Source organism: Monomorium pharaonis, chromosome 5 (assembly GCF_013373865.1).
Source record: "Monomorium pharaonis isolate MP-MQ-018 chromosome 5, ASM1337386v2, whole genome shotgun sequence".
Taxonomy (NCBI): Eukaryota; Metazoa; Arthropoda; class Insecta; order Hymenoptera; family Formicidae; genus Monomorium; species Monomorium pharaonis.
This window is the reverse complement of record NC_050471.1, coordinates 28,400,276-28,420,251: the sequence shown is the minus strand read 5'-3', so window position 1 is coordinate 28,420,251 and position 19,976 is coordinate 28,400,276. Positions and strand designations below refer to the sequence as shown.

The 19,976-nt window shown below is 34.3% G+C and overlaps 3 protein-coding genes across 6 annotated transcripts in view; 1 reads left to right on the top strand and 2 right to left on the bottom strand.

The window, feature by feature from the left end:
- Positions 1-1,057: 1,057 nt before the first annotated feature.
- Positions 1,058-4,627, bottom strand: LOC105836644 (sterol O-acyltransferase 1). Of its 4 annotated transcripts, XM_036287017.1 has the most exons (4): positions 2,590-2,707; positions 2,200-2,473; positions 1,802-1,939; positions 1,646-1,734 (listed from the first exon to the last, which is right to left on the bottom strand). In XM_036287017.1, the coding sequence occupies exons 1-4, from the start codon at positions 2,616-2,618 to the stop codon at positions 1,708-1,710; spliced, it is 468 nt and encodes a 155-aa protein (XP_036142910.1). In that variant the 5' UTR covers positions 2,619-2,707; the 3' UTR covers positions 1,646-1,707. The 4 variants fall into 4 exon arrangements, with proteins under 4 accessions (XP_036142907.1, XP_036142909.1, XP_036142908.1 ...); XM_036287014.1 differs by having other exon boundaries at positions 1,058-1,939; XM_036287016.1 differs by lacking the exon at positions 2,590-2,707 and adding an exon at positions 4,117-4,627 and having other exon boundaries at positions 1,059-1,939.
- A 678-nt stretch (positions 4,628-5,305) lies between these two features.
- Positions 5,306-13,134, bottom strand: LOC105831194 (sterol O-acyltransferase 1). The gene is made up of 8 exons (XM_012671173.2): positions 12,994-13,134; positions 11,304-11,410; positions 9,870-10,040; positions 9,148-9,296; positions 8,372-8,511; positions 7,808-7,971; positions 7,229-7,502; positions 5,306-6,124 (listed from the first exon to the last, which is right to left on the bottom strand). The coding sequence occupies exons 1-8, from the start codon at positions 13,132-13,134 to the stop codon at positions 5,690-5,692; spliced, it is 1,581 nt and encodes a 526-aa protein (XP_012526627.1). The 3' UTR covers positions 5,306-5,689.
- The window catches only part of LOC105831196 (chitin synthase chs-2), a 30,259-nt gene continuing 21,689 nt past the window's right edge, over positions 11,407-19,976 (top strand). Inside the window, exon 1 of the mRNA XM_012671177.3 lies at positions 11,407-13,371. The gene's annotated coding sequence lies outside the window, so the exon portion shown is untranslated. The remainder of the gene's footprint in view (positions 13,372-19,976) is intronic.

Below are 19,976 nucleotides of genomic sequence, written 5' to 3'. Positions count from 1 at the left end.
TAGTATATATAAAACAAATACATATTTATGTTTTATAAAATAAAATGTCATTTGTTTTATAAAAAATATTATTGAATTCATAAAATCAGTTTTAATTAAATACTGTTAGTTAATATTTTTAATACATTATTTTATTTGTGTGTATATTTAATTAAAATATTATAATTGCATATAAAATTTTAAGTTAATCTTTTTTTTTGTGAAAATATGATGTCGCTCAACACATTGTCAAATAATAATTAAATTTGTCAAAAATACAAAGCTCTTGAATTTTATAAAGAAAGCAAAGTTACAAACTCATACCCATTAATTACATCCAACTTTAAATATAATAGATTTAAAAACTTTAACGGAATTTTAATTTGTTTTATTACATAGATATATAATAGTAGAAACGGTAAAGTTATGATCAACTGATACCCTCTGACATTTGTTTGATAAGGAAAGATTTGACGTCAAATACTTTTTTATTACAAACTAAATGCCATTTACAGAAACGTAATAACATAATTACGCTTTATTATATTTCTTGAAACTTTAAATTGCTTTTAAATTAATGTATCGCTTTCGCGCCAACTTGAATATCTTAGCTAATTTCTTTTTTGCCAAACAGTTTTGAAAGAAATGTATATGCATATCGGAGATATACATGTTTATGTACGAATCGTGATTATAATTTTGTTCGTTACTACTTGGACGATCTGCGTTTATCATTATAATTTACTTGACCTTTAAACTTTCTCCGCGATGCAATGCAAACGTGTATAACGAATTACTTAACTATTCAGATAACCAAACGTAATGTAGCAAACTAACGTATTACAAATGTTGTTATACATTTACTAGCTGGCATCAAAATAAAACACATTACGAATTCCGATTACGAACATAACTACTTATACGTGCAATCAATAGAGGACATTTTACAAAGGAAATGGTCAGCAATAATGACACATTACATTGTTTGCGATATAACAGCAATATGACAACAACGAATAATTAATAATAAATTGATATTCGTTTAATGCATCTATTTAAATATATATAAACACAAATTTATTTATACGTAGCATATTAAAGGTACTTAATTAAAAATCTTTGATTGCACATTAATCTTGATACGACTATACATAATTAAATTTTAATAAAGATATAACTTGTAGAAGACAAGTACTTTTTAAAAATATTTTTCTGCGTATATGATATAGGTCTTTCAAGTTATTTCTATCAGGATTATCTTCTCGTATTTGTAACTTAAAAATTATTTGAAAAAATGGAATCTTGCAATTTTTAATAGAATTTTCATTTATTAACAATTGTATCTGGACGGAATGTCGATTCGTTACAATTTTATATTCACTTCTTCATTGTATTAAATTTAATATTAAATTGGTTACTCAAGCTCGTATATATCAGTCCTGATGAATAGCTTTCTGATAGCAGAGCACAGAGAATAAATTGTCTAAAAAAAGTATTTTAACGTGAACGAGACAATCTGCGCGCTAAGAAATTCGCTAAATTATTTGAGACAGCTCCAGCTTCGCGGAATGAACAAGTCTAGATAATAATTGGGATGAGATGGACAGTTGTTCCATCGGGCGCACGCCTCCATCGAGTACAAATTGAACATAATACTCATCCCGAAGCCCAAGCCGAGCTGCATGAAGACGTTACTGGTGTACTTGCGGATGAAGAAAAAAATGTAGCCTATGATGCCGAATAAGATGAACAACACTGGATAGAAGAAGCGCAATGAGAACGCAATCACCAATTCATGGAAGATGGCGGAAATAAAAAATACCATGGCGGATGATAGCGTTCGTTTGCCCGGCACCACGATCTCGTACATATCCTTGTAGACGTACGTGTACAACCAGTTGTGCACTACTATATTCCAGGTGCGATAATATTCGCGATAAGTCGTACAGTTCCACCAGTCCTGTAATTTCAAACATAATAATTTATGAAGTTATAAGCTTACGTTACTTATATTATCAATTTTTTAAATACTGACAATAAATTTTAGGACTAAAAAAATTGATTCGTCAATTATTGCAGCTACAACTGTTGCAATCATCTATATTAAAGCTGCATTTGTATGTATAGCTGAAGGCTACTGTATTGAAGCAATTATATAAGCGATTATATGCGAAATTATAATTTTTGTGAAACAAATTAAGTAGACCTAAGTATATTTACCTTGTAGAACAATCGGTCGCCGAACCGCAGCATTTCTGCCCAAGCATTCATCCATGCGTGTAGTAAGACATAGTGTCCGATGATTAAAAACAGAATGCCAGAAATATAAGCCTTGATGTAACTCTTAATGAACCATTTCCAATCTAGGTATTGCGTGTTAAACGCACAATAGGTCGGTGTTATGAAACGTTCTACAATGAAGGCGAGACAGAAAATACCTGCGCCAACTTCAACGAATTTCCAAATCACCACCATCCATCTGATTTTGTCCGTCCTGAAAAATTGACTGCTCAAATACATCTTCTTATTTCAAGTCTTTTAATATTAATTTAATATTACCAATACATAATAATAATAATATTAAACCGTATATTTTTTTAAAAATCGTACAGTGAATTTGAAACTTTAAGATACATCATAATTAGGAATATTATTATACATTATTAATGCATATACAAAGAATAAAGACGTTTCATACATTTTGCGAGGAGTGAGCGAGAAGTGAGCGAGGAGTGAGCGAGTGAATGAGCGAGGAGTGAGCGAGGAGTGAGCGAGGAGGGAGCGAGGAGGGAGCGAGGAGTGAGCGAAGAGTGAGCGAGTGAGTGAGCGAGGAGTGAGCGAGGAGTGAGCGAGAAGTGAGCGAGTGAGTGAGCGAGTGAGTGAGCGAGTGAGTGAGCGAGGAGTGAGCGAGGAGTGAGCGAGGAGTGAGCGAGAAGTGAGCGAGTGAGTGAGCGAGGAGTGAGCGAGGAGTGAGCGAGAAGTGAGCGAGAAGTGAGCGAGGAGTGAGCGAGAAGTGAGCGAGGAGTGAGCGAATGAGTGAGCGAGGAGTGAGCGAAGAGTGAGCGAGGAGTGAGCGAATGAGTGAGCGAGGAGTGAGCGAAGAGTGAGCGAGTGAGTGAGCGAGAAGTGAGCGAGGAGTGAGCGAGGAGTGAGCGAGTGAATGAGCGAGTAGTGAGCGAGGAGTGAGCGAGGAGTGAGCGAGCAGTGAGCGAGGAGGGAGCGAGGAGGGAACGAGGAGTGAGCGAGGAGGGAGCGAGGAGGGAGCGAGGAGTGAGCGAGGAGTGAGCGAGGAGTGAGCGAGAAGTGAGCGAGTGAGTGAGCGAGGAGTGAGCGAGGAGTGAGCGAGAAGTGAGCGAGAAGTGAGCGAGGAGTGAGCGAGGAGTGAGCGAATGAGTGAGCGAGGAGTGAGCGAAGAGTGAGCGAGTGAGTGAGCGAGAAGTGAGCGAGGAGTGAGCGAGGAGTGAGCGAGGAATGAGCGAGTGAGTGAGCGAGTGAGTGAGCAAGGAGTGAGCGAGGAGTGAGCGAGGAGTGAGCGAGGAGTGTATAATTAAACTTTACATTTTTTAATTTAAAATTGCAGAAGACATTTGATTAATGTAAACCAAAAATAGAGAAAATCAAATTGTAATTATTATTATTTTTAAAGTAAAAAGTCAAATAGCGCGCGCGCAGCGCGTGCCTGTAATGTTCTAGTACGTATAAATTATGCAAATATGTAACTTATACATTTATTTGTATATTGAATCAAATCAAATATAAATTGTACATGATTAATATTGAAATACAATTGTAATGTTTACATTTAGCATTATTACATAATTATAAAGTATTTAATTCTCAACTTTGAAAATTTGTTACACTCTGACATGTATTCACTACAATATTATATGTCATTAATTCATATATATACATAATTTGTTTAATATGAATAACAGAAATTACACCCAATAACAAATGAATTGCATGAATTATTTATTTAGTTGGCAGCTTGCAATTACATCGTTTAATTGAAACAAGTTGCTTTTTCATTGATTTTACAGCTTCTTTTTTCAGTGTACATTCTTAAAGATTTTCATTTCAAAAGTACATTCCACTTATATATTTAAATGTAAGTTTATGTAATAGATTTATACTTACATTTTTACGATAATAGACACAGACGAATATGTTCTCAAGGCAATGTTGAATGCACAATACTGGTGAAACACAGTATAATTGCAAAAAAAATAAGCGTTGTATATATATATCCGTTTTTGAACATTTCTTTAGTGTTATTTTTAATTAATTGGAAATGATTAGTAATTCAAATCAATGCTAATTAATTTTTTATACATGTAGTCTTATGTAATGTTTTGCATAAAACTTTACGCTTTGAATAAAATATGAAAAATGTGTAACGTAAAAAATTTTCAAATTTATTATCTCCTTTAATTACTTCCAATTTTAAGTGGATTTCCAATTTTGTTTTAACAATCTTAATTTGTCGCATAATTACATAAATATATGGTAATAAAAGCCTAGAGTCCGACCAAAACCACTTATTTTTTGTTTTGACCGAAACCAAAATCGAAAACCGAAACTTTTAAAAAAATTTATAAAATATTATATATATAACTTAAGAGATTGTTGGAAAAATGTATATTTAATTTTTAAGTATTCTGTTATCAAATAAGCTTTTTATCATTTATTAAATAAGCTTTTATTTAAGAATGTATTAACACTTTATTATTTATTATATTTTATTACAATATAAATGTATTTTTTACAAAAAACAAAAACATTTTTTTAAAAATTAACTTTTTAATAGAAATTATATTAGATACATTGCATAGTATAACAGTAAAGTTATACGTCACAGTTTTATTATTTAACATTATATTAAAACTTAATAATCAAAGTTAAATAATTTTATGTTGTAACATAAAAATAAAAGTTTCTCGGTATTTTTTCCCAATAAATTACTGCGTCTATCTGCATAAGTCTGTCCAGCAGAGCTAAATAGTTGTTCGTTTACTACAGAAGTCGGCGAAGCTGATAAATATTTATTTGCAGCCTTTTGTAATTGTTTATATGGACTAGAATGCCAATAAGCATATATATTAGCATTTCTCTGGCGTCGATGTCGACAGTTCGGCTGACACCCAAATTTACTCTTAATTTCGGCCAAAACCGAAATCAAGTTGCAATCTTGATTTTTGGCCGAAACTAGCCGTAACCGAAACCGAAACCGAAATTTCGGTCGGACTCTAGCTAAAAGCATTAAATTTGTGATTAATTAATTGACATTCTCTAATCTATTTGATAAGAGCAATTTTGACGTCAAAGATTTTTGTATGACAAATTGATTGTTATTGCAGAAGTATAACAATCTAATTATGCTTTATTATACATATTTCTACAAATTTTAAATTACAATTAAATTAATTTGCCGTTTTGAATTCTGTGTCCGCGCTTGAATATCTCAGTTAATTTCTTCGACTTACCGCACTTGTAACAATATACCGTTATACATTAGTATATTAAAAATATTCAGTTAAATATTTTATATATATGTATATATAAACTATTGTATAATAAAGGTGCAGCTTACAGAAGACAAATATATTTTTTTAATTAATACACATTTTCTGCGTACACTTATCTCACCATCGAAGCACAGAGAATAAATTGTTTAAGGAAAACATTTCATTATCTACACGTACGGAACGGTCTACATGCCAAATAGTTTTTGACAACTCCAACTTCGCGGTATGAAGAGATCGAGGTAGTAATTAGGGTGAGGTGGACAGTTGTTCCATCGGGCGCACGTCTCCATCGAGTACAAACTGAATAGCATACCCATGCCGAGGCTCCAGCCGAGCCACATCAAGACATTGCTGTTGACGATCTTACGGACGAAGAACATGCCGAAGCCTAAAACGCCGAACAAGACGAACATCACTGGATAGAAGAACCGCAGTGAGAACGCGAACATGTACTCGTGACCGATGGCGGAAGCAAGGAATACGGCAGCAGCTGACAGCAGTCGGTTGCCCGGCACCACGATCTCGTACATGTCCTTATAGATGTAAGTGTATAACCAATCATGCACCACTAAATTCCACGTACGATAATACTCGTGATAAGTCGTGCTGTTCCACCAATCCTATAATTAAAATGTAATAATTCATGAAGCTACAGTTTACAGAATTTATTACTCTTCCTTTATTACTACTTTAAGGGGATCCGGGAGTGACAGAGTTACCGACATTTTTTTGGGAACTTGGATTTTCGAATTGGAGTAACAGAATGCAAAATCCTTTTACAGGATTAAAGTACGCACAAAAATGAAGGGGGCGATGTACAATTTGTTCTGATAAATAAAAAAAAATTGTTATTTATTAGTCACTTAACGACAATATTTGCTTCATACAAAAAATCTATAGTTTATATGTATAAAATAATCACGTCGCCCCCTAGAAAAAACTCTCAGGAATAATATCGTGCAATTAGAAATAAGATTAGAATCCTAAAAAAAAAGATTCGCATTCCGCAAATTGGAAAATGAAAAAACGAAAATTTGGGTTATGTACACGTAAAAAGTCGATAAGTAGAGCAATATAAGAAACAATTTTTTCGTTTTCAATATAAAATCCAATTTATAGATTAATATTAATATGTGTACTTTAATTCTGGAAAAGGATTTCAAAATCTATACAAGAATTACATATGAAATCTCATAATGATGTGCACGAATGACTCTACATTATCGACCTCGATCAAATTTCAAAGGCACTCCTGGATCCCCTTAAGGGGATCCTAAAGCTATCCTGTTTTACCGATTGTTTTGATTATTTTTACTAATCTTTTAATTGTTTTTACAAAATTAAAAATCCTTATCCACAATTAAAGTACAGACGGATAACATAATGCGCACGTAAGAATTTTATACAAAAAACGAAAAACAAAATTTAATATAATATACAAACTAAAATTTTTCTTCGTTTTTTATATAAAATTCTTACGTGCGCATTATGTTACCGTCTGTATTTTAATTGTGGAAAAGGATTTTTAATTCTGTAAATACAATTAAAAGATTAGTGAATTGAAAATAATCGAAATAGTCGATAAAACAGGATTAGCATCCTCTTAATCATTGCAATCGCTCATATGAAAGCTATTGCGTACGTTGAAGCTATCATGTAGCGCGATATTGATAATTTTTGTGAGGCAAATCAAGTACCAGAGGTAAGTATACATATATATTCACCTTGTAAAACAATCGATCGGCAAACCGCAGCATTTCCGCCCAAGCGTTCATCCACGAGTGCAATAGGAGATATTGCGCGGTGAGGAAATACAGAATGCCGGGGATACTAAACTCAATGATATTTCTAATGTACCATTTCCAATCCAGATGTTGCGTGCCGAACACATGAGAGACTGGTGCCACAAAATGTTCAAATATGAAGGCGAGATAGAACATCGCTAGGCCAACCTCAGTGAATTTCCAAATCACCACCGTCCATCTTATTTTTTTCGTTCTATAAAAAAAATCGACTGTCCAAGTACATCTTTCTTCAATCTTCTCTCTTAATATCAATTTAATTACGCCAACATGGCAAGGCTGTTGTAATTGTGATAAATATTCAAAATTTTAAGCTTATTACATTATTGTATTATCAAAGATTAAAGACATTTTGTACATTTTATAAATCTTTGAAGTTTGTTTTAGAGTTTCTTAAGCCATATTGCCAAATCTGATAATTATGTAGTATTTCTCTTGTACAATTAAAACCTTAGGTTGTTAGCTTCTCGAAGAAATCATAAAATATCAAGATACCTTTACCTAGGATATTCGTCGCGATACACAAGAGTAGGTGCGAATAGGAAGTACAAATACTGTGAGAACCTGGGGCCGCTCGGTCGTGGAGTTTCGCTGTGGGGCTTATACGACAAAAATCTGGGTGCCACGCTCCTGACGAAAGCGTGACTTTTCATCATCATGCGTAACTAAAGAAGCAAACATTGTTATAATTAAAAGGAATCCTTGTTCCAACATCGACTATAGTCAGCGTTGGAATAATATTACATGCGAGATATAAAATTACCAATATTATAAATACTAACTCATTTAAATACTAAAAGCGTTAATATTTTTTACGGTAACTTTTTTTCTTACTGAGAGAACGTACAATTTAATTTGCATGAGAATCTTCACAGTTCTATTAATTCGCGAAGGAAAACCTTCAGTACATAATTTGTGCTATTAACGTTCTATAAATGTGCTATAAACGTGCAAAAAACGATAGCAAAAAAATTGATTTTTGATGTATTTTTTGCAACAAAATTTACGCTTCTACGTTTAACGTTATAATTAAATACAATAATAAGCGCAGATTTCTTTAAATACTTGTTCCATAATAATAATTAAAGCGCAGCACATGTAGAGATCAACATCGAGTGCTATTCTCATAGGAAAAACGAGAAAGAGGATTTGATATAGTATAAATGCTGACAGCCAGCTATAGTCCCAAAATTTCTGGATAAAGGCTGCAAAGAAAGAATATATTAACATCGTAATTGAATTAAATTATTTAATATTATTTTATAAAAAAAGTTTCAATTAAATAATATGTTGAAGAAAAGATTGCCAGCACTGGATTTAAGTATGTAAGAAATTTATTTGGATTGATGTTAAACACGCAGCGATGCGAACGCAAACGAAATTAACTCACAAATCAAGTCTTCTGCAGTAACAATATAAAATTGCAAAAATATCTGTGGTTGCAGTCACGTCATCTTCTAATGATGTAAAAGTAATTAAAAGTGTAAAAGATCTTTCTTGTGGTCAAATTAAAAAAAAAAAAGATACTTCAAATAAAAAAAGGGAGAAAAGTAAGATAACGTTAAACAACGGATAAATGTTTTAATTATTTCTAATAATTTTTCTGTTTAATTATTTTTGCATGTGTTATAATGTATATGTATTTAAACTATGTTTTGTATCATTTAAATATTTATTATTTTACAATGACTTTCTAACGACAAATTTTTTAATTTTATTTTATATATCTATTTTAATTAAATTATTTTAATCTCTAAATTGACTGCAAGTTTTCTTCATTTAATGTTCTTAATGTTTAAATTAAGCATATTCATTCAAACTTTAATTGAAGGGAACATTACATTTTGGCAAGAATCGTTGTCGCTGGTATGCCCAAAGGGTGAAGGGCACGTAAACGCCGAGTGTCGAGGCCTGCATGAACAACCAAATGCAAACGCACGATGAGAACTTTGGAAAACCTAGTCGGAACGTATTGGTACCAACACGAATCCTTTAATATTAGTTAAAAAAGAAAATTAGTAGAGAAAGAATAGGAAGAACCTAAACCAAATTGTCAAGAAACAAATGTTTGCGTATGCAACTATCCAAAATCTAAATCCTATTCGTTATTCAAATAATTAATTTCTTAATTAAATTTTTTGTCTTTTTTTTCAACAGAGGCTTATTTTACTTGAAATATGCGGGTAAGTGTTATGATTTATCGTCTTCTGCGTCGCAGTAGTTTTTTAGATAATAAAAAGACTTTGTCGTTTACTTCAACTTTGATAACTTGTTATATCAGATAAGAAGTGCACGTTTGATAAAGGAAAATTACGATCAATCGTATGATATCACAAAGTATCTTTTAAAAATTTAAAAAATAAAAATACTAAGAAATTTTAAAAACCAAATTTAAAAATACTGAATTTAGATGTTGTGACAGAAGCACGTATTTAACTAGTATTACAAATATAAATAATAATTCCTTACATATTTTAAATATATACTTTACCTAACATTACTTTTTTCCGCAAAATAGCGAAATCATGGAAAACAAATTATGTTCCTCGTGTTGCAAACTTACGTTCCCGACTCCATGATGTCGGATATGACGGTGTTGATGAGCAAGAGTATGAAGGTAACTATGAACATATTGTAAACCGTACGAATGTGCGGGTTCTCGAAAAGATCGGTGAGCAACGAGTTTCTCGCAAAAAACTTCTTATCCCGTAGCGCATCTCTCTTCTCGATTTTCCTGTAGGTACGTCAGAGATGCAAATATTATCAACGTGTTATAAATCATAAATTACTCTAAATGACAATCAGCGACATCAGTGAAAACTAATTTCGGTGCTATACTTATAACCAGGGTTAGGTAGTAACTAGTTAAATAGTTGAAAGTTATTAATAAAGTTAAAAAGTTAATAACTTTTAATTTAATTTAGTTAATTGTAAATAACTTAATTTTTAATTTAACTAGTTATTTTTTAAACGTATAAACTTTAACTTATTAACTTTTTTCCTAAATTAAAAATTGTATCTGAGTGAAAGAGAAAAATTATAAGATAAAAATTTATTCCTGCATAAAAACAATATTTTTTGTTATTTCATATAATTAATATTATAATTTAATTTACAAATAAAATATTAAATATATTTGATAATCGATGCTGTAAATATATTTGATGATCGATGCTGTAATTATGTTGATAAATAAATTATATGGTTTTTAATTTAATATAAATAAAGCTTCTCAAAATTAACTTTTACTTTAACTTGAGTTAAAGTAATCTCAACGTAAATTTAACTGAGTTAGTTTTTTATTTATGTAACTTTTAATTTAACTAAATTAATTTTATAATCCATTAACTTTAATTTAATTTAGTTAAAAAAATATATTAACTTACCCAACCCTGTTGTAATCAGTTAGTAAAATAAATGTAATGCTTTTTAGTAATAAAACATTAATTCTAATAGTTGATTTTTTTGCAAAGACACTAAATCACTCACTGATTATCACAGTTAAAAGTAAGCACAAATTAATAATACAATGATTCTCATTTACAAAGTACGTTCTATTCATATATTTAAGTTTATCAAATTCACGCGCTTACATTTTTATGATACACAGGAACAATATGTTCTTAACAAGGCAACACTAAGGCACACAATGATTCTGAAATGCTGTGCGCAACAGCAAGAAAAATAAGCAACATTATATATATGTATATTTTTTTTAATTTCCTCCGCATCATTTTTAGAATGATTAACATGATTGCTGATTAGTTTTTATTAATAAAAAAAAAAGTACTTTACAAATAAAATCAATGTTATAGATCAACAAGTTTTTTTATACTTACGTAATCTTGTGTTTTAAACTTTATCTTGAATATAAAAAACATATAACGTAAAAAAATTCTCTAAATTCTCTTATTTCGCAAGTATACATTTTTTGCACGAAGTAGTCTACATTTTTCAATAACTTTAATTTGAATATATTTTAAATGTAATTTTGTACCTTTTGTCGCGATATTTATCCGTGCTGTGTATAAATTTATCATTTTTTGCCGAATGTGCTTTATTCTCCTGCTGGATCTCATTGTTAATGCGGTTATTAACAGATTTTTACATAAAAATAAAAAATATTTCAGAGAGAGTCATTATTTCTTACGGAATTTACGTATCTTTTGGTTTGAGCAATGACTCTCGGACACTAAAATTTCTTATTTACAATAGAATTTATTTATCTTAGGAATTAAAATTTTTATCATTTGTCATACGATTAATCAAGGCATTTTTTTGTTATCATTTTTATCTTTCTCCTGGAGGCCGTTAAAATTTTTTACGTTTATAGATTCTGTGACAAAATTCATGACTAAATGAAAAAAACCTTGTACAATTTTCCATTGAACCGATTAGCAATCTTCGTAACACTAAACTGGAGAATTGCAAATTTGCTCTCAAACTCGGTCTGCAATCTCGTATTACTTAAAATTTGTTATTAATAATTACTGATTTTTTTTTATTTCGAAGTGCACAACACGATCTGACGGTACATGACAGCGACATACGAGTGTTTGATCCCGATCTCGACTGTGCACACTTTCTTTCACGTAGGCAAACGTTTCTCTATTGCTCTTATCGTTTTGTCACGAGTATAGTATGCACTTTAAACTCCAATGAGACAAGTGTACCTCTAGATACTCGGAGGGACACACATACGTCAAGTGTCATTTTAATCCCTCCGACTTGCTTATTTAAAATTAAGAAACCACATGTCTTTAAAACTAATATTAATAAAAAAATTATTTCTGTAAACGTGTTCTATTTTTAAATACAAAAAAATGTATTTCTTCTATTTATAAATCTTGGACAATAATAAAAAAATTGTGTACGACATTTCAGTGCATTGTTTTTTCGAAACTAAACAAAAACTACGGAGAATTGTCGCCAGAACTGTCATAATTACCCAGCACGACAACTTTATTCGAATGTCGTGCTGATTTCGCGCATTTAAAATTATGTGCACAATTTTAAACGCTAGAACTCTGTTTAAAAACAATATCAAAGCACAGAGCTATACGGGAACCACCGAGATTTGTCGACAAAATTGTCAGAACTATCCAGCGACACATTTTTTCGTGTGTCGTGCTGATTTCGCGCATTTAAAATTATGTGCAAAATTGTTTCTATTTAATATCTTTCTTTGTATATTTTCCTTATCGCGACAGCTAAGGAAGCAGCTTCCGGGACTTTTCCGAGGCTACCGTTCGCCCCGCGTACCGGCAGAACGATCGCGCGGGACGCAAAACGAGTTGCCGGTCCGCAGGCGGCGTCCACTTTGACATTCCGTGCGAGAGTTCGGAGATCGCGCGAGAAGAAAACGACAGACGTCGTCGCTTGACCCTCGTCGACCCGCGGACCAAGAGAGATCCCCAGTTGGCGGGTCGAAAAGCCGGATGGACAACGTCAGTTGTCAAATTCGCAAGGGGAAGAAAAATCGAGAAAGAAGAAGAGAAACAACCGGACTCCGAAATGGCCGGACAACGGCGAGCCCGCCGCGAGAGTCATCGCGTCCCTCGCGTTGAAATCTCTCACTTTTGCTTCGCCACTCGGCTCTCGCCTCTCTACCTACTCTCTCGTGAAAGTGCAGGCGCCGCGACGGCGGGCGGGAGGGGGAGGCCCTCCTCGGGAACTGCCTCCGGTACCTTGGTAGACGTTGCCACGGCAGTCGTCGTTCGGCCGACGTTCACCTCGACTCCGCTTTCACCTGGGGCCGTTCCCGGGCGTTCATCCTCTCGCGCCGGATTCTCTCGTCGCCGTCGCGACGCCTTTCCTCCGCCCGTCATCCGGAGTTGCCAGATGACACTCACCAGGGCTCCACGTTGCTCGCGTTCCACGTAAACGGATATACGGCACAAGTGGGAGAGAGAAGAGAGAGAGAGAGAGAGAGAGAGAGAGAAGAAGTGAATCAACCAGGAAGCAACGGATGCGACCCCTCGGTTCGATCCGTCGACTATGACCGCCAGCGTCGCGAGGATATCGGGAATCAGGATTCAATAGAAAGCGAGTCGTCCAATTAGCAGGTACGTGAGAGAGATCACTTGTTATTGTTTTCCCCTTCTGCCTTTTCAGCAATTGCCGCATCGGCGAGCGCCAGCTTCGTGTTTACTGACACCTAAAGCGTCGCCGATACCCAATTAGCAGCTGCTTATCACGAGCGTTCCCTTTTTAGGAGACATACCTTATTTCACAGTATTTCGAATTACTTTAAAGATTAATGTTTACTTTTTATTATTGTTATGTTCACTTTTGGTTCTTAATTTCTCTCATTTAGTTTATTGAGGGTGAAATTGTTTTAATGACAAACAATTTTCTTTTGAACTTATCGAAAATTTGATTTGTCTAATAATGTAAAACTCGCAGTTGTCTTTTTTTTTCTTTTCAAGAAGGTGATAGTGATGAAAATTATTTTCGGACTCGTCACAAACGTTTTTTTTATGTAATTTTGAGAAATTCTGTAACACAATTTCATATTCCTTTTAATGGCTCGGGAACTTTCTAAAGAATTTCTACAGTGTTTAAGTATGCAAAATTTAAATCAGCTCGATGCCTCAACATTAATCCGAGAAACTTTTGTAAAAGTAGAAACAGTTGCGGTTTAATTAAAATCTCTTACGTTGCAATTACTGCAACCCTAATCCGGTGGAACTGAAAAGTCTTTCAAGAATTTTCCACGCGCCTACGAATTTCTACGATGGGATTATCGACGATTTAATTGCACCGGGATTAAACCGTGAACTTTAGAAAATCTAAAATTGCGATTCTAACCGAGTTTCTTTACGCTATAATCACGGCTTCACTGGGTTAACTTCCTACTTATTAATCGCCGCGAGCAGAAATGAAAGTAGTTTTGTTGCGTGCCCCGTTTACGCTGTTACGCGAAAACTATGCGCTACGAAGTTTCCATACGGGACGCCTGGAATTCCGTGACTTCGGGATTACGCGCAGATAAAAAGCGTAAAATCCAACGAATCGGGACAACAGCGGGAAAACGCAACTTAAATTTTTATGACATACTAAAAAGTAACGCGACGTTTGCACAGGATTGATCAGCTAGGATCTAAAGTCTTAGAATTTTGTGCGCTCGAATGTGCCAAGAGACAAAGGCCTAATGGTATCGAGAGGGAATTGCGTAATGAAAACGCGAAACAAAAGTTGTCATTATAATTGTTAATGCTAGAATGAGAGATTTATATTTATTGCAAATAAGATTTCAAAGTTTTTAGAATTATATGTTTTTAGAATGAGATGAGGAGAATTAAGAAATAATAACTACAAATTAATGATAACAATGGCAACGGAATGGAAAAAGATAAGAGCTTAACAATGTGAAAGATAAATGCTAAAAGAAATTGAAGATAATAAAACGTAATAAAGCGTAATAAAACATAAAATAAGAATTATTGCAGAAGAAATTGAATCGCGCACCATTTTTCACATAAAAACTTATAATTTAGAATAATATTATTATAAATGATACTTTTAAGTTATTTATATCATAATAATGTATAACATTTTCTCTTTTATATTATATTTTTTAATAATTTAAAAAAACGTTAAACTTTTCTAGATTTTATAAAATTTTATCGGAAATTTTATAATAAGAAATCTTATAAGATATTTCACAATTTATATACATCAGAAATTTTTTGACAAAAAGTCTTAAAAAATATAGACTTTCTCAATATTTCTGAAAAAGCCTCAATTTATATAACAAATTTGAGAAGTTTTCTAAAAAGTTTTATAATCATAGGTTACAGAAATTTTTAAATATATGTATGTAAAGAGGAAATTCGCCAGGGAGAACAAGACAATTTCATAATGTAAAGAACTTAAAAATATTGTCTAACAATATTCTTCTGAATTATAACCCTTTACGTAAAAAGTGTCGCCAATTTGATTTCTTCTGATAATAACAATAACAATTCCTCCTTTAAATTTTATTACGCCTCATTACGTTCGAATATTGCACACAATATTATTGATTTGTTTTAGACTATCTAGAAAAAATATTGCGCAATATCATCGTACAATATTATTGTTCGTCTGGAAGTTACATTGTACAACATTGTACAACATTATTGCGCCATACTAATCGACGGTTCTGAAGGAAAGACTCAAATTAAATCCGTTTCGAATTGTCTCGAGAGATATTACGCGAGTATTATTGTACAACGGTTATTTCAATTTTCCGGCGGCTGCTTAGGAATCCATAGCGAACGGTCCAGAAACTATTATAGCGACGATAATGACGAAAGGACTTGGAGACGATACCGTAACGGGAACGTCCAACGCGCCGTGTCGAAACGGTCTCGCGTTTACTCCCAAGAACTTCATTGATCGTCTTGGGAGATGAGTAAGGGGGCGGCGTGCGAATCCCCCGTGACGAGATGGCGCGTTGAAAGAAAGAGAGGGAGAGAGAGAGGGGGAGAGAGAGAGAGAGACCAGGGCCCCAGGGAGGCGATAATTGCATATTTATGGAACGGCGTGACCTTGCGCCCGTTACTTTCACTATCGCCGATCCGCGTGCAATTGCACGCGGTATAATCCGTCGAACCCGCCCGCGTCTCCCTCGATCTCGGCGATAAAACGCGCCCGGCGACAAAGAAGACGCGGCGACAGATATAATTAGCGCGCGAAACCAGGAAGCGATTGCGCGAAATATTTGCACGCTTCGTTGTCATCTACTCGGGCACTTTATCACGCGGGAAAAGTTCGTCGATGTGTCACTGCCAGTCCCGTTGAGAGATCCGTTTATAATTGCCGTGGATTAAGGGGAACTGGCCGACATTATCGGCACGGCGGGCACATTTCCGGTTAGATAAGCAGATCTTTTGACTTTTAATTCTCGCGGCTGCGTATCGGGAGATACGCGATATCGATACCGTGATACCGAGGGCAGGGAATTGGGCCGCGAGGCGCGTTACGGAGGAGGGAGGGTTCTTTAATAGAACTTTTTAATAAAATTTACTAAAAGTATAGTAAAATTTATTATACTTTTAGTAAAATTTACTAAAAAGTATAGTAAAATTCTTTGAGGTCACACATTATCTCACAATTACCAGGTTTTGAAGAATAAATTTTAAGAGAAAATTCTGAAATATTTCAAGATTTCCTAGATTTCTCATTCTACTATTTCTTATGAAATCTTACAAAGTCTGAAAATCACTTTAAAATATTTTTTTAGAAATTACAGAAAAAGCTTTAGCAAATCCTTTTAAAATCCTTTTAAAAAACATGAACTTTCTCAGTACTTCTGCAAAGTGTTTCAAATCACATGAAAATTCCGAGGAAAATTTTCCCTCAAGGAACAGCAAAGGGGAAAAAAAACAAAAAACATTTTGCCTCCAAAAAACTTCCGGGCGCTTTTCCGAGCTAAGAACACTCCACGTATCGCCGTCACTTGCGGAAATCGCGCAGCCAGAATTTTTCCGAGGCGCGGAAAATTCACGGAACAAGCAGATAATGGCGACCGATAGGATCGGCGGGAGCCTCATCTCGCGCAAGGAGGAGCGAGAGAGAGAGAGAGAGAGAGAGAGAGAGCACGTCGCGGGAAAATCCGGCCCACCCGCGCGTTTTCACTTCCTGCGCTGTCTCGCGCGGATCTCGCGGGGGACGATCGCGTGTTGTGTCTCCGCCGAAGAAATAGATTTCGTTACCGTTACCTGCATGCGTGGCGCGCGACACGACGAGGGAAGGAGAGAAAGTAAGCGCGCGTTACGAGAGCGTACACGTACGTTTCGCGCGGAGTTGCGAGCGGGCCGCGATTGCGTTAGCGCGAGGGGAGTTTTAGAAAATTAGGTGCGACGGAGCCTGTATCTTCTGACCGAGGAATTCACCACCGCGAGGGGTTCGATCGCCGACGAACCTTTCACGAGACTTGCGAGGTAAGCGTTCCTCTCCTCCCCCATCCCTCTGCCTCGCGATGATCGAATCGAATTGCACAGTGCTGATAATCGACGCATGCGAATTTAATTTGGAGTAGATCGGTACAATTATGCTGATCTGTAATCGTTAATCCTTTACAGGAAGAGAAATTTTCGTTATACTTTGCTGTAAATAGAATTACCAGATAGCACAGAGAGTTGAAAAAGAACTCAATTGTATGTCATCAATTATGAATTTCTTTTTGAGATGCAAAAAGAATTATTTTTATAAAAATTTTATAATTGGTGAACTCAATTGAGTTCTTTTTGAACTCTCTGTGTCATCCGGGTTCTTTTAAATTAACGAAAGAGACATTTCATAAACTGCACAAAAAAAAATTAGTCTAAAATTATTATCTTATATATAAGCAATGATATAAAATCTTTAAAGAATTTATTAATCTTGGACAGATATGAAGAATTTTGTAATTTTATCAAGAAAAATACATTTTTATCATTCAGTAATAATTTTCATTGAATTAAGAGGAAAAATATATTGGATAAAAGATAACAATATCTTCAAACAAAGAATTAGAATCTTTTAATACAGTTATTATCATATAATAAATACATATATATATGATAAAATAAAAATATATTTTGTTAAAACTTAGAATTATCAAACTCTTATGAAGAGTTCATACTTTGCTTACATATGAAACAATAATTGCTGAATTTCTGTTAATTTATTTTCTATCTGCATAATACAATTTATCAAACAAATTGTAAAATTTACCCAAACATTTTATTGCGATGAATATTGATAAATCCTCATTAGTAAATGCATTCTTACATTTACGCCTGGAAAGTAGACATTGTAAATATGCAATATTAACCCCGCTAGATTGTTAATTAAATCATTAATCTATTCTACCTATTGGAAAGTGTATTCAACGAAATATAATCGCTCGAAGAAATCTTTCCATCGAAAGATAATGGCCAATGTTTCAAAACAAACACTTTTTGATTTCTTCGCGTGAAATGCTTCAAGCAAATTATAAATTGGCTGTCAGTAATTAAACTAGATTTAAACAATACCCACATTACTCTCGTTTATATTGATACCATTTAACGAAATACGATTGTTCGGAATAAAGAATCCTCTACGAAAGGGATAATTACTAGTTTGAAAAATCGCCCGTTAAAATTTTGCGACACAACACACACATTAAATCAAATTAATAATCTAATTATCAAAGTCTACAGATTTATTATATATATAATAAATATATAAACACGAATAATCTAAATAAAGAAAGAAAAAAGTTTTACCTTTAAGTTACATAATGTAATATAATTATATTAATCTATGTATATATATTTAGAAATAAAATACCCAACAGACAACCGAAATAGAATGCAGGCTAAACAAGGAACCGCAATTACGCGGGAGAATTTTATAACTATTATACAAGAAAGGAAAAAGTACAAGTCACATACACATTCGGGCGACGTTCGATACCGATACCGATCTACGCTTTGCGACGCATCCTGTGTATACACGTAATCGGCGAGAAATCGTGGGTACGTACTCGTGGTACTCGTCTAGGATCTTTTTTCCTCCCGGCGCGGCGAAGGAAACGAGTGGTCCGGAGCGACGAACAGTGCGGCCGGAAAAAGAAGGGAAAAACAAGAGGAATAAAACGGTATTGGGACTTGGATGTTAGGCGGAGTGGAGGAGAGCGAATGTAACTGGCGAGTGCTGGCGATTAAAGTGCTAATTAGAGGGGTGTGTGTGTGGGGGGGGGGGGGCCGCAATGGAGTACAGAGAGATAGAGTTGAAGGGGTAATTAAAGGGAAGAGACTAGGAGAGAGAACGTGGAGAGGACGTAAAGAAGAAACAAAACGGGTGGGCTGGTCACGACCGTGCAATCGAGGACGATACACTGGATGAGGTTGACGATCGTCGTCGCGTTGAAAATCCATTCTCGAAAAATATTCTCCATGTCGCAAGGTCGTTCCTTTCCTCGTGACCTCGCGTTCCACCGAGAACTCTGGCTCTCTTCTGTACATCTGACTCACGCTCACGGGCGAAGCGAAATTCTTTGGCAACAATCTCGCGCCAGAGTACGCGGTACATCCTGTCCTGTCGAAAGTTCGATCGGAAGATCGAACGGAGGAGATAAACAAGCCTTTTATTGAATCATAATCTCTCGGTCTTTCGGTGTCCTCGATAAACCGGGATTTTACACGTTATCCTTTCCCAATCGCATCTTCATTACGTCCTAGGTAAACAGATCGTCATTAGATAAACCTTGTTAATAAAAAAGAATCTTGTTAATAAAGAAAAACCTCTTTTCTCATTTTTTTTTTACAAAGTAGATCCACTGTTGTTTTTTTTTTATTTTTTATTAGAGCCTTGACAAAGGAATGCTTGAGACTGTGATCATGGTCCGTTCTTCTTGGTCCGTTTCTTATTGGACGAATCTTTTACTGCGTCCCTCGAATAAAACACAAAAATATTCCTTGCAAGCAATAAATTTAACAAAGGACAATCGTATTACAGCCTTCCATTTTAATTTGATACAATAACTTTGTTAACAATTAAAATTGAAAATTAAATGTTGTTTAATTGATTCTAAACTCACAGTTATAAGACATTTATTTAAAAATGCAACAATTTCTCTTAATAAACCAAACAGAAATAGGGATCGTAATGTGTGTCCTTTTAAAAAAATTTTGTAACTTTTTTAGAAAATTCT